This window comes from Sprattus sprattus, assembly GCF_963457725.1.
Source record: "Sprattus sprattus genome assembly, chromosome: 8".
Taxonomy (NCBI): domain Eukaryota; kingdom Metazoa; phylum Chordata; class Actinopteri; order Clupeiformes; family Clupeidae; genus Sprattus; species Sprattus sprattus.
Window position 1 is genome coordinate 13,699,132 of NC_137927.1, and position 13,198 is coordinate 13,712,329.

Genomic DNA, 13,198 nt, shown 5'->3' on the forward strand with positions numbered 1-13,198 from the left:
TGTGGTGCTGCCTGACATGTGTCCCTTGGGCTCCCAATCAGCCCGTGGGGAATCGTGATGACTCTCTCTTTTCCACTTTGGTTTCTAACAATGCCTTTCTCCTTCTCCCCACTTCTGTATTTCATCTCTCCTTCCACCTTCTCTCTCAACCCCCCTCACCATCTCACTGTGCTGTCTCTCTGCACCGCCTGTGTCTTCTGTCCTTCCCTCCCTTCTCTTCTCTTCTCCTCTCTTCTTCTCTATTCTCCCTCTACCCAATCCAATCTGTCTTTTTTTTCTCCCTCTCTTGCTCTTTTTCCTTTCCCCTTTGCCAGGGCAAGCATTGTTCAGAAGAAGATCATCTACTTCCAGGATGAAGGCTCCCTCACAAAGAGGATGTGCGAGAAAGGTAAGCCTTTCATGGCCAGGGAAGATGCGATGGCTCAGTCGCCTCTAAAGAAACCCATTCTCTGCCGTGCTCATATGCGCTACCTCCCAGCCGAGCGCAGTGGGATATATATAGAAGTGTGTTCTTTCTTTCTTCTCGTCTGCTCCTTCGCTCCCTCTGTTCCGTGTGCAGCACGTAAAGCATCGGTTGCATCAGAGGAGTGCTCGATCTAAGTGTGAGCACTTGCATGACAATGATCTTAAGTAAATCTGGGGCCTCCCGTGGTCCATTACATTGGATGTTGCGTGCCGAGGAGATGATCAAAGGTCTTGCGTGTGCACCTGTGTATGCATGCATGCATTCTGTATGTGAGTGTTTCCCACGGTCCTTGTGAATAAGCCCCTTGGATGTTTCTGCTCTCCTTTCCATCCTCTGCAGAGCCACTCTTTGGGGAGGCCACAGAGAAGCCCTTCCTGGACTGTTGTGCCTGTGGGACAGCTAAGTACAGGGTGACCTATTTTGGCAACTGGTCAGAGAAGATGCATCCCAAAGACTACCCCAGTAAGTGCTCATCAGACCTGGATGAACCCCTATAAATAGGTGTTTATTGCTGAAAGATATACGTGAGACTCCAACTTACATGCAGTCCTCAATTAAGAAAGTATATCATAATGGATGAAATGTGCTATACATAATGCATTCACAATGTGCTCTTACCTCAGGCTAGAACTTACTGTGTATGCCTTATATGCAGACTATAAAAAGTCCTCACCATTCCTGTAAGATGGTTATTTCACTCTGTTGGATCACTGAAGAACCTCCTTTACTGCAGACTGGTTACTAAAGACTACTCACGTAAATGCTTGGTACATCCAAAAATAAACCGTTGTCTATTGTTACCACACATTCCACGAAGAAGGAAATGTACCATGTAGTTAGTAAAACTAAATCAGGATCTCACTCTTATAAATAAAACAAAACATAAAAATAGCACTGTTCATTTTATTGTGCTACACAATGTTAAAAAAAAATATTGTTACAAAAGTAATAATGAAGAATATTATAAATGTGTAAGTAAAGGAGAATCCCCTTGGTTCTGATTGTGTCTTGGTATTCATATCATATTGTGAATCACGTGAACATGTGAACATTACACCTTTAGAATACCTGAATTTTGGCACTGTAATAATCCTGACTACCACCAAAAGGGGCTACCAGGCATCACAGAAAAAGGTATGAAACGGCTGTAACGCACAGAGTACCTTAGATGCTGCTGCTGTACAGCTGTGGCTAACCCCACTGGTGCACGTGCCACTGGTACAGTTTTGTTCCCTAGAGAGATAACAGACACGTGTTCCTGGTGACTAGGGCAGTGACTAACTCAATGGTGCTGGGGATGTTCAGTCAGTTCTTATGTTGTATGGGATTTCCTCAAGGGTGCTAGATATGCCATACTCTTCCAATTCATAGGCTACCACCAAAAGTAAATATAGAGTGGTCTGTAGATACCATAGTCACCAGTGTCAGGCGGCCTGTAGAGTATACACTGGACATGTCCTCCCCCACATGTAAAAGAAACACAAAAAATTAAAAACGAAAATAAGTTTAACAACACTGTGCCAGGCTAAATGTACAACATGAAAGAACATGTCTCATTGAAAAATAGCTCACAACGCACTGAGGTCCTTTGGGTTGGAAGAACATTGAAACTGGTTGCAATGATGAATTTAATGCAGCTACCTCAACACCTCCACATTCAGTCTTCCTTTGCTGTACGGATGCACAGATACTACTTTGAGTAGGAGTAGTTACATTTCTACCATATATATACTAATAATATTAATATATTTATTTCTCTGGTTGTTACAAAATAAAATAGAAATAATAACATGAATATGAAATGAACTGTATAGCTGGAGGCTATTTCCAACCAAAAATAAATAACTTTCTGTGTAAATAAAACAGTGGTATCGTTGTGTGGTATTTGAGTGGCTATGAGCACAGTATTGACCCGATACTGGTATCCGTATCAACGCATCCCTACGCTTCTCTGTAGTACACTGATTGATCCTTTGTCCAGACTTAAATGGAAGTGCTTGTCCTTTGCTTGGGCAAACTCCAACGTAGTCAATGTCTGTCTTATACATGGATTCAAACTCAATTCAACTTGGCACCATAACTTGAATTTGCTTGGGAAAAAGGATTTATTGTTTTTGGTGATGGCCTTCACAATGTCTGTTCTCAGCCAAAATTAGCTTTTCATTTGTCTCTCCATATTACCCCTCATTAAAATGGAATGCTCTTGCACAAGCCTTGCATCAGCTCGCCACAGCTCCTTCTGATTGACAGGGCTGCGTTTTCTTGGTTTAACCTTTAACCTTGGCCAATTCAAATTGTTATTATAACAGGGTCACATAGAGCAGCAGTTGTAAATGTTATCATGTCAGGTGCCATTCTGCTTTCTTTCCCCACTGACAACGAGCTTACATGCCCTAATGATTACCTCTATTGCCACAAGGCAAGCTAATGATGAAACTCTCAGCCATTATCCCAGTTTTCAAATGCTGTCACCTGCACCAAAGCGAAACCGAATACTCCTTACCACTGAATGGTTGTCACTTTCATTTTTCGAGCATTATTATTGGCCTTAGACAGTACCTTGTGGTAGCTTCAGTTTCAGGTCCTTGCAATGACATGTTTGTGACAGAAGTGCCTCCTAAATACAACATGTCATATCACCTACTGACAGTCATGTCACCTCACAAAATGACTGTGAATGTGGAGCTCCTATCCAGCCCTCTTGTCTTTTGTGGGTCGTTGTGGATAACCTTGAGATGGCCTCGTTGGGAGTGAATTAAGCCCCCGGATTACTGCCTCTCTCCACTTGAGGTTGTGCACTCGCAAACACAGATCAATATACTGATTAGAATGGACTCCTAGAGTAAGATCAACCCAGAGATAGAGCTAGCCCTCTAATATATGAGCTTAACAGACAGAGCAAAGAAGCAGAGAGCAAACGAGCAAGTGAGAGAGAGAGAGAGAGAGAGAGAGAGAGAGAGAGAGAGAGAGAGAGAGAGAGAGAGAGAGAGAACAATGGTTTTAGAGAATGTTGGCAGGGCATAATCTTGAACTCTAAGACACACAATCACAGCTAGATGGACAGACAAGACAGACAGACATAAATACAACCCCCACACACAAACCCACACACATATGCTAACTCACAAAGATGGTTAGCATCTGCTAGTTGAATAGATGTATCACAGCCCCTCAGTATTACCAATACTGTAAAATAGTCATATGCTTCTTCAACAAAAAACGGAATAGTCGAAGCTAGATATAATACAGCTACCTCCTGTAAATGTGTCATTCATGTCAGCGAGATCCAGTGAAACAAAGTGCTTCAATACGCCAGTCGTACAGGACTGTCACCTATCTATTTTTAAAGCGTGATCTGTTCATTCTCTCTTCAGCCAGAAGGAGAGCAGAGCACACGCATACGGAAAAGCGTCAGTGACACACATTCTCATCATGAAGGTTACTCTGAATCAGGGCAACACGTTTTTTTCATGTTTGCACTCACCTGAATCCATTGACTCCCAACCCCCTGCTTTGTATGCCCTTCTCTGTTATTTTACGAGACTGCAGCCAGATGGGCCTTGGCTGTTCAGACACCTTGAGACAAAGGCAGGGAAGGGTTAAGGGCTACAGATGAGAGGATGCTGGACCTGAATCAGGTGGCTGAGTGATGTGGGGAGATGGAATCCATGTCTTATCACTGGCTCTAAGGGCTCTCCGCTTTGTGTCTCTGCCCTGCAGCAATTTCAAATCCCACCTGCACCATTGATTGTGTCATCTGAAAGGCTTTGGATGAATTTGAATCAGATTTTTTTCTTTTGCGTTGTGTATTGAATGTGAACAATGGTCAGAGAAATAGGCATGGGAAATGTAGTGCACCTCATCGAATATGAGTTCACATGCGCGACGTCAGATACAGAAAAGGGTTAAATCTAACGAACAGTTGTTGTCTGTCCTTATAGAAACATCCTTAAATTGTGTGAGAACAGAGATGGGATAGAGAGAGAGAGCAACGGGAGAGAAAGAGAATGACTGAAAGAAAGAAGGAGTGAAAGAGAGAGAGAGATATATAGAGAGCGATGGGAGAGAAAGAGACTGAAAAAAGAAGAAGAGAGAGAGAGAGAGAGAGAGATAGGGACAGAGAGAGAGAGAGAGAGAGAGAGAAAAGCTGAGTTTGGCAGAAAATATGAAAATAAGTACTGGAACATCAGACCACATTGGTGAGATTGGATCCTGGTCTGACGGATTGTGAGGGATTAACCTCAGTGAGGGAGTGTGGGGTAAGCAGTTCCTCTGAAGATGTGTACACAGTCCGTAACGCTGCAAGAATGGTGTACATTGCAAAAGGAAATTAGATTGGAGGACATTTTTAACAGGATGGCCAACCGGGAGCTGAACAGTTTTGTCCTGAACAATTGTACTTTTTCACAGTGACCTTTGCTCAAATGTAGTGCTAGTGTGACTGCAATAGAGAGAAACTCACAGCATCAGAGTTCTCAAAGAAAGTTACAAAATGTAATGAATTTAAAGCAAAAAACAATCAGCCAATGTGCTGTTTTTACAGACTACTTATATATTATCAATTGCAATTTCAGTCGACCATGTGTAGGTGTCATTTTGATGTACGCTTTCTTTGTATTGTCAGGAACAATAGAACTGTGCAATAAATATCAGCGCCCATATTCATATTCAAGCATTTGGGTTTTCTCCTAGGTGCACTGACTAAGTTTGTAACTAAAGGTGTTTTCCAAATTCCTATTCATAAACCTGCAGAGACCAGCTTTTAAGACGGAGAGCAAAACAAAAAAGGGCTGTATCACTGTTGAGGGCTTTAAAGCATAGTAGGAAAGATCCAGGGATAATAATCATTATTATACAGTTCCTCAGAATGTGGCAAAAAGTTCCATTGATTTGAAAGGGAACCCATTACCGACCACTGCCATTGGCAACAGTTTTGTGCTTTTAATTCACATCTTTCACATCATTCTGCAAGACTTACTGCAGCCCCAGGTAGCTGAAAAGTATGTAAATCATGGGTCAGAATAGGCATGGCTTATGCTGAGAAAAAAAAAGTTCTTCATGCAAATAGAACTTTAAAGTTTCAGGTGTTGCGTAGCCATCTATTACCTGCATGTATAATTCAAGTTGCAATTCATTTCCGTTATGATAAGTGAATGGAGTTCTTGCACAATGATTTGAATTGGAAGCACAAATCCTGTTGCCATGGCAGTGGCCAGCAATTTGTTTGCAGTGGTCATTATAAAGAAATATCAGACCTCCAAATGTGATCCATGCAAGAGTGATCCATTCAAATCAATGGAATTTTTTTGCAGCATTCTGAAGAACCGTGTAATAAACATGTATCTACATGTACCAGTACAAAAGTTACAGCGTTACAAAAGCACAGTATTTGGGTATCAAATGCAGGTTATCTTATACTGAAATGACAGTAAACAGCTACAGTAATCATCCACATTGTCTGCTAGTCCTCATAAAAATAATTTCCACAATAGTGTTCTGTCTGTCCTTCTATCTGGTTCATTTCAGAGGGTGGTTGGTATGATGCCAATATCTTAAGTCATTTTTGGTCATCAGTCATCAGTGTTTGATTATTTGAGGTCTTTTGAGTGTTTGATAATAGGCAGCATAACATGATCTTAAACTTGGACATTGAATTGTACCTTTTCCACAACTGTGTTTTAAAATCACGGATCTCAACACCTAAAACACGTCTTTATAAATAGGCCTCCTCGCAAATGTGTAATTTGGTGAATTTACTTCTTTGTTAATGTGATGCATATAAATCAATGTTTTCATTTGATGTTATTTGTAATACCGTTCTTTTCATTCAGCTTTATATTTCAAAATTAAAGTCTGGCTTATGTTTTCCATGGATTCGAATGACGTCCATAGTCATTTTTTACAAACAGCCAAACTAAATACCTTTGTGTCTACTTTTATTGTAAATAAATAATGCCTCTTTCATGAGCCCACCTTCATTCTGAAGTTAAGCGCTGTGGGCGTTATAGGAGTGTGTAGGGGTGAATACGCATAACTGAAATGCATGTTACATGGAGGCGGGTAAAAAAAGACTTACATGCGATTGGAGAATACGGCCCAATGCCTTTTGCAAGAACCATTTTCCAGCAACTTTGCTGATACGATATCCATCATAGATGTCACCAGACTAATTATCGATCAGAACAGGTGTAATTGGGGAGCACATCTCCCATTGATTATTTTTTTTGTGGCAGAGAACTGTGTCATGTCCCTGGGCCCCATGTCAGAGGTTGACAAATCACGTCTCCTCTCAACAAGTTGTGCTGACCTGCTGCTATAAAAGTCGGTGTAAGAGACGCTTCATCAGCCAGAGCTGTTGGCGCAGAGGTACTAGCAGACTATGTGACTAATGTAGAGAGACGGCAGCAGCCAATCCAAGCAAGTATAAGTGGAAATTGGCTCTCAGAAGTAGCGATACCGGTTTGGAAAAGGAGCCTTTTGTTGGAAGTGTATGGATTCAAGGGTGCTAAACACTAACTCATTTTGTCAAACCATACATACAAACATACAACTGTAGATTGTTGGATGGTTGTTGGGCTTGTGGAGATAACTATTGATTAAACCAGACATGGTCAAGTCACTTGCGATACTACTGGAGTAAACAACAAAATGTCTCATAAACATTGCTGTAAAACAAAATGAAAATACTTGGCTATTTCTATTATTACAGGGCGTGCCAACCACTGGTCTGCACTCATTGGAGCCTCCCACTCAAAGAACTACGTGCTCTGGGAGTATGGAGGCTATTCTAGCGACGGGGTCAAGCAGGTTGCTGAGCTGGGCTCTCCAGTGAAGATGGAGGAAGAGATTCGACAAAAGGTAGGCTTGCGGTACAGACCAGCTTTGCACAACCGCTGTGGTGAAGATAGGATGCTCATTCATTCCCCATCCCGCTAAATTCAAATAATAACAAAATGCGTTTTTCCATTTGGGGATGTGTTATACATACAATGTAAAATCACACCGAGCTAATCTCGTAACAAAAAGGGAATACTTACAATGTAAAATCATACCAAACGCATCACTTTCAAAAAAATAGAAGAATAGAATATAAGAAGCCCAGCAACACTCACAGATGCAGACCAGGATGTGTGAGGATTTCGTCTCCTGTTGCTGTGCTTTCCTGTTCAGAATTAATGTCCGCCATGTCTATACCCCCATGCTAACAAGGCTCCATCTATCCTTAAATAAATACATTGCTCAGCACCTGCAGCTCCAAACAGTTACTGATTTAACGCTAATCCCTCCCTGGAAATTGGGTAGGCAATATCCCTTTTGTCCTTGGAGAAGTCCGATAAGAATAATAATGGAAATTATAGGCAGGTTCCGTACAGAGGAAGAGTGATAAAATAGCGCTGAAATGGCACAGTGTGGTCATTATATTACGTTGCCTCTGTACTAGGGTAATTACATGGTCACGGGAGACGCCGATGGATAAGCCTAGCTAGAGGTTCGACAGTGTGCTGGGCTTGCTTGCCATGTGGCCCAGGCATTGATTGCCGTCAGTAAGCAGAATGTGCAAGGGGAGGTGATGCTTTTATCAGAGGACAAGGAATGCAACAGACATTTGACTACATAAAAAAACATGGTGTTGCCAGATGTGGTCACAATGTGTCACATGAATTTGAAGATACAGAGTACTTCAAAGAGTATGCTGACATGAAAATCCTGAGCCAAAACTCTCTCTTTCTTCATCCATCTCTTGCCTTCCCTTTCACCATGTCTCTCTTTTTCTGTCTTCATCCTTTTATGTTCCCCCCCCCTCCCCGTGTCTTACCAGCCTCTCCTGCTGCTGATAAGTTTGTTCTTGTGCTGTAGGCTTGTGGAGAAGAGGCCCCCATGGAGTGCTTATTGGAAAGTAATGGAGGTGTGGAGTCGCAGCACCTAATGAGCACATTGCAAGCGTCAGGGCCCATGTGTTAGAGGAACCTCTTAGCAGAACCTTGTATGCGTATCTCCTCTCACTGTCCTCTGGCTCGCTCACCTTTTTCCCTCAGTTTGCCAGTCACACACACACACACACACACACACACACACACACACACACACACACACACACACACACACATTCTCTCTCTCTCTCTCTCTCTCTCTCTCTGTCAAACACCCTCCTCTGAGCATTAACATTTGCACAAGAGATAAGAGGCATGAATCTGACAAGGATGTCAGCTATTACGTGGTGCTGATATATGATATAGATACTGTAGGGCGTCATTGAGACTATTGAAGGTAATCACACATTCGTTTTCAATGCTCTCCGGTGGAAGAAAAAGCTCAGTACGCTGGATCCAGAGGGGCTCTCAGCACGCCAAGATGCCCAGATATATCACCTGACAGCTGGAGTGTTAACAATAATGCCACCCTAGACATATTCGTCTGACCCATGCCGGCACCAAGCCGATCAGGAACAACCAGCCTCTGTTTTCTCTGCGCCTGCCACAGAGAAGAGATTGGTGCAGAGGGGGTATTTTGATTACAGAGGTTGATCACCATGGGTGGCTGGTTATTGAGTGATTGTGGCAGACTTGTAAGTGGGAGGCTTGGAAATTCCAGATGGGGGTGCAGGGGGGGTCGGGCTGATGGGATAAAGGACAGACCATATGCGGGCTGAGGGTCGATTTCCCTCTCCACTGTTAGAGCTCTGTATCTGTATGGTATCTTAAGGATGGCAAATGATCACCGGTTTGTTAGACACCGGGGGCGTTTACCAGACACAGGAAAATTACGCTAGATTGTTGTGGCGATTGTGGGGAGATCTCATCAGGTTGACCTGATGACATTCCTCTGTGGGGCTGTCAGCCATGCAGGAGACGGCTAGGCCAGTAGAAGCTGTAGCCATTCCCCCCGTCCCTCTGGTGATAATGGCACTACTTACACCTGAAGGATCAATACCCACACTGATTGCCTGGCTTGAAACAAAGCACTGCATCAATTACCAGCTTCCCCAGAAATCAGTGTGATGTGGCTGTGTTAATGCACTAGGACATTGGGGGCCCGGATAGAAGGTGGGAGTGGGATTGGGTTGGGTTTGGGTGTATTATCCTACTCAGATTCCAGCACTGTGGAAGGAAACTCAAGGTTGCCGTCTTGTTTGTATTATCTATGTACCTAGAATAGGTATTGATATGTAATGCAACAAACTTCAGCAGTATCAGAAGTAGAACTTTAAAATGGGATATTGCCAGGTATAGCATGTACTCGCTCAGAATGCATTGGATAGTACATATGCGTGATGCATGTGATGTTGTAGTATGCATGAGTGATGTATGGGATGTTTGCCATTGGCATGTTCTCTTCTCACTGTGCTGATGATGTGGAGGGATGCGAGAGGGATATGGTACTCCATCTCTGCTCTGTTCCGGTCCCTTCCTGCATGTGACCTTGTGGAAATCCTGCCGAAGGTGAAGTAACCATGATGAATTTGAGCAGTGGAGCAAGAAAATGGCCGGGCTAAATGCTGACACAAACAAAAATCTGTCTTCCCTACCGTGTTAGCAGTGAAAACAAGAAGTAAGGAAGGGGTAGGGGTGGAAGCGGAGGAGGAGGAGGAGGAGGAGGAGGAGGAGGGGGGTGAAGCAGAGATGAAATTCAAATTGAAATTCACAAGGAGTGGAGGTGTTAGCCAAGGGGGTTCAGAGATCTCACCATTTCATTTGTCGACCCAAGGATGCGTGGAGGACAGACAAGCCCTTTGTATTTATATATATATATCCCCCATCCCCCCAGCACCCATCCTTGGATGATGACTTTATATTTTTTTATTGCAGTTTGTCATCTTTTTAGATGTGTGCTACCATCTGTCTTTCTTTTCGTGCGCACACTCTTTCCCCACCCCCCGATCCCCCTCCCGCACTCCTTTACAGTCAGCGCTCTTTTGATGAAAGATGCTCTCTCTTGGGGACAGCCACATTTGGTTTCGTTTATAGCCAAACAGCGTGTTATATCCATACAGCCATGCCTGTTTAATCCTATGGAGAACGTTGCCAATCACTGCGGACTGATATGTGTTTTCACCAAGACGGAGCTCATCTCTTACTCCCTGTAGGTGATTTAATTGGAAATATAATAGCCAAGCTTCTCTGGAGTCCACGGGGCTCTCCGCTTTTCATTTTCATCTTCAGTATTCCAGAATAGTCTCTCCGTGGTGTTTCATGTTACTCATTTACAGTGAGCTCCTGTTGGCACGTCCTGCTCTCATGCTATTTTCTTTGCATTTCACATGAAAAAAGGGGCCCAGCATCTCATGTTGTTGCTGTCAAAAGTGATTGTATCAGTTGAAACTGACTTTAAGAAAATAGGACTGGGTGGTAGGGATTGGAAATTACACAGGGAGACACTGGGCAAAGAATGTATATAACCGATGTGACACTATTGCCTCTGTAGCTCTTCTCTTCCCAGGACAATATGGCAGGGCTAAGCTTTTCATTTGACCAATGGATTCTTTTCCTGTTGGAATCCTGAAATTGCCTTTATACGTCAACTCTGATTCACAGCAGAAAAACGCTAACACTTCTTTTAACTGACTATTTTACATTTGAACTTACTACTTGGAAACTGCTTACAAACGTAGCAATCCTCAGTGCTTATGGTTTTGTCAGCCCAGCAGGGGATGTTTAACATTTATTTTCTTTTTCACATTAACAGAATTGGCTAGACCGCATGTCTCCTGTGAGTTCTAAAACTCGGAAATCAACATCATTTTCTATCTGGTTGGGGCTTGAAAACTGGGGAACCTAATACCACTAAAGCACATAACCCTCTGTCGCCATCCCCATCCCTGAGTCATTTGTACGGCCGGCTGCTCCCCAGATGGTAGTTGGCACGGGGAGGTATCAATGCCGCATCTAGGACTGACTGGGCTCCTGTGTGGTACGGCCCTGAGCTCAGCGTGGCACTAATGAGAAAGGCCATGCAAATGGGCATCGCCCCGCAGTGACACTGTGGCTCGGTCTGATCAGTCCCAGCGCTCAGCCTTCTATGGCTCATGAAGTCCTCCATTTCCTCAGCACAGCACACAGACACGGCCCCCACTCCACCACCCCCACACCCCCCCGACATTGCATTCTCTCACAAGTCTGAAAGATTCCTGTTCTGGCGTGAGAACAGATGATGAAAGTGGCTGACAGCGAGACTAGTCGGACTATCAAGGGCACTACACAGAGGTGAGAGCAGGAACATAATTTTTTTTTCATGAAAGAGGTGCTTGACTTTTCTTTTGGGGGGAAACTCAGCCTCCCTGTCCTTCCACCTCGACCTCCTGCTACTCATCACTGTAGGTTGCATTTTTGTTTCTTTTCTTTCTTTCTTTCTTTTATCTTTTTTTGCCGTGCCTGTAGTTCTGTTGTCAGTTTCAGCCTTCTGAGGGCTGCCTGGCCCCTGTATCACTGTGGAGCTCAGCACTAAATGTTAGATCAGGAGCAACACTTCCTCTCCTTAAACGCTCCGCGCTGGCTTGGTGCCTCCCGCTCTGACAGCTACAAGCTTGATTCCACTTGGAGGTCGGGGGCAGGAGAGTTGAGCTCTTTGATCTTAGTGCTTCTGTTACTGTATTTTATTTATTTGTTTTATCTTTTAGAGAAGGTTGCACACGTTATTAAGTAGGGACCGGAGTGGTAACAGGCTTCTGGGGTTGTTAGGGCTTAGCGTGCCACTAAGATGATGGTATGTGGTTGTTTCGTTTTTCTTCTTTAAATATACTGTATGTTGGTTCAGTGTGTTGGGTACAACTTTCAACGCTGTGCTAACCCTGCTGTTGGCTGTTTGGGTTGATGCCAAAGTCACCACATGAGATTCAAGTCTTTCCCAGCAGAAATGTCCTTGACATGATCTTTCACTCTTTCTCCTCCTTTTCTCTCTCTCTCTTTCTCTCACTCTTACACACACACACACACACACACACACACACACACACACACACACACACACACACACAATCTCTCTCTCACCTAATAACTCACACAAACAGTCATGCACACGCACACGCACACGCACACGCACACGCACACGCAAAAGTGAGTGAATGATGAGCAAAAATGGTGATAACAACAGCATGTCAACATGGGTAAAACCACATTGATTTACCACAGCCATGACACTATGCCTCGGGCAGAAGTTCAATGAGGTACTCAATAAAAGTGAACTCCTCCACAATTGCCTTCTTTTACAAACGTTTTAGTCTAGTCCAGTATATGTCTGAAACTTTACATTCCTCTGTGGTATGAACACAGGAAGCCATCGCTGACCATTAAGCCAGGGAGACAGAGCCAGGTGTTATACATTGGGGATGGCTTTTTTGACAGTAATCAAATGCACATTTGCTCCATCATGTAGAGTATGAGGCTATGTGTAGCCTCAATACCAAAGGGTGATTTTTGCCAGGGTAGGTGACATCTACCTGGAGAGCTATGGCAAGCCAGCGGTTTTTGCACTGGCTGCCAGCTCACCTTAACCTTTAATCCACATGACCTAAACGCACATCTATGTTCATACAGGCTTCCTCATTGAAGCATCAATTCGATAGTACACACACTCTTACACATGCAATCTCTTCAGACACAGAAGGATGAGTTCTTTTCAAAAATGATTTTGATCTACAAGACAGGAACTGCTTGAAACCTGCACGTGTTTTCGTGATTGATAAAAAGGGGAACATTACGCGATTTTGAAGCAAGCAAAGAATGCTTCCTTTTGTCT

At 43.5% G+C, this 13,198-nt stretch overlaps 1 protein-coding gene across 1 annotated transcript in view; it reads left to right on the top strand.

Moving 5' to 3' along the window:
* The window catches only part of spon1a (spondin 1a), a gene marked incomplete at both ends in the record, with an annotated part of 80,464 nt that overhangs the window by 18,449 nt on the left and 48,817 nt on the right, over positions 1-13,198 (top strand). The window contains 3 exons of the mRNA XM_080843391.1: positions 315-388; positions 806-928; positions 7,176-7,324. Coding sequence (XP_080699517.1) covers positions 315-388; positions 806-928; positions 7,176-7,324 — 346 coding nt within the window. The remainder of the gene's footprint in view (positions 1-314; positions 389-805; positions 929-7,175; positions 7,325-13,198) is intronic.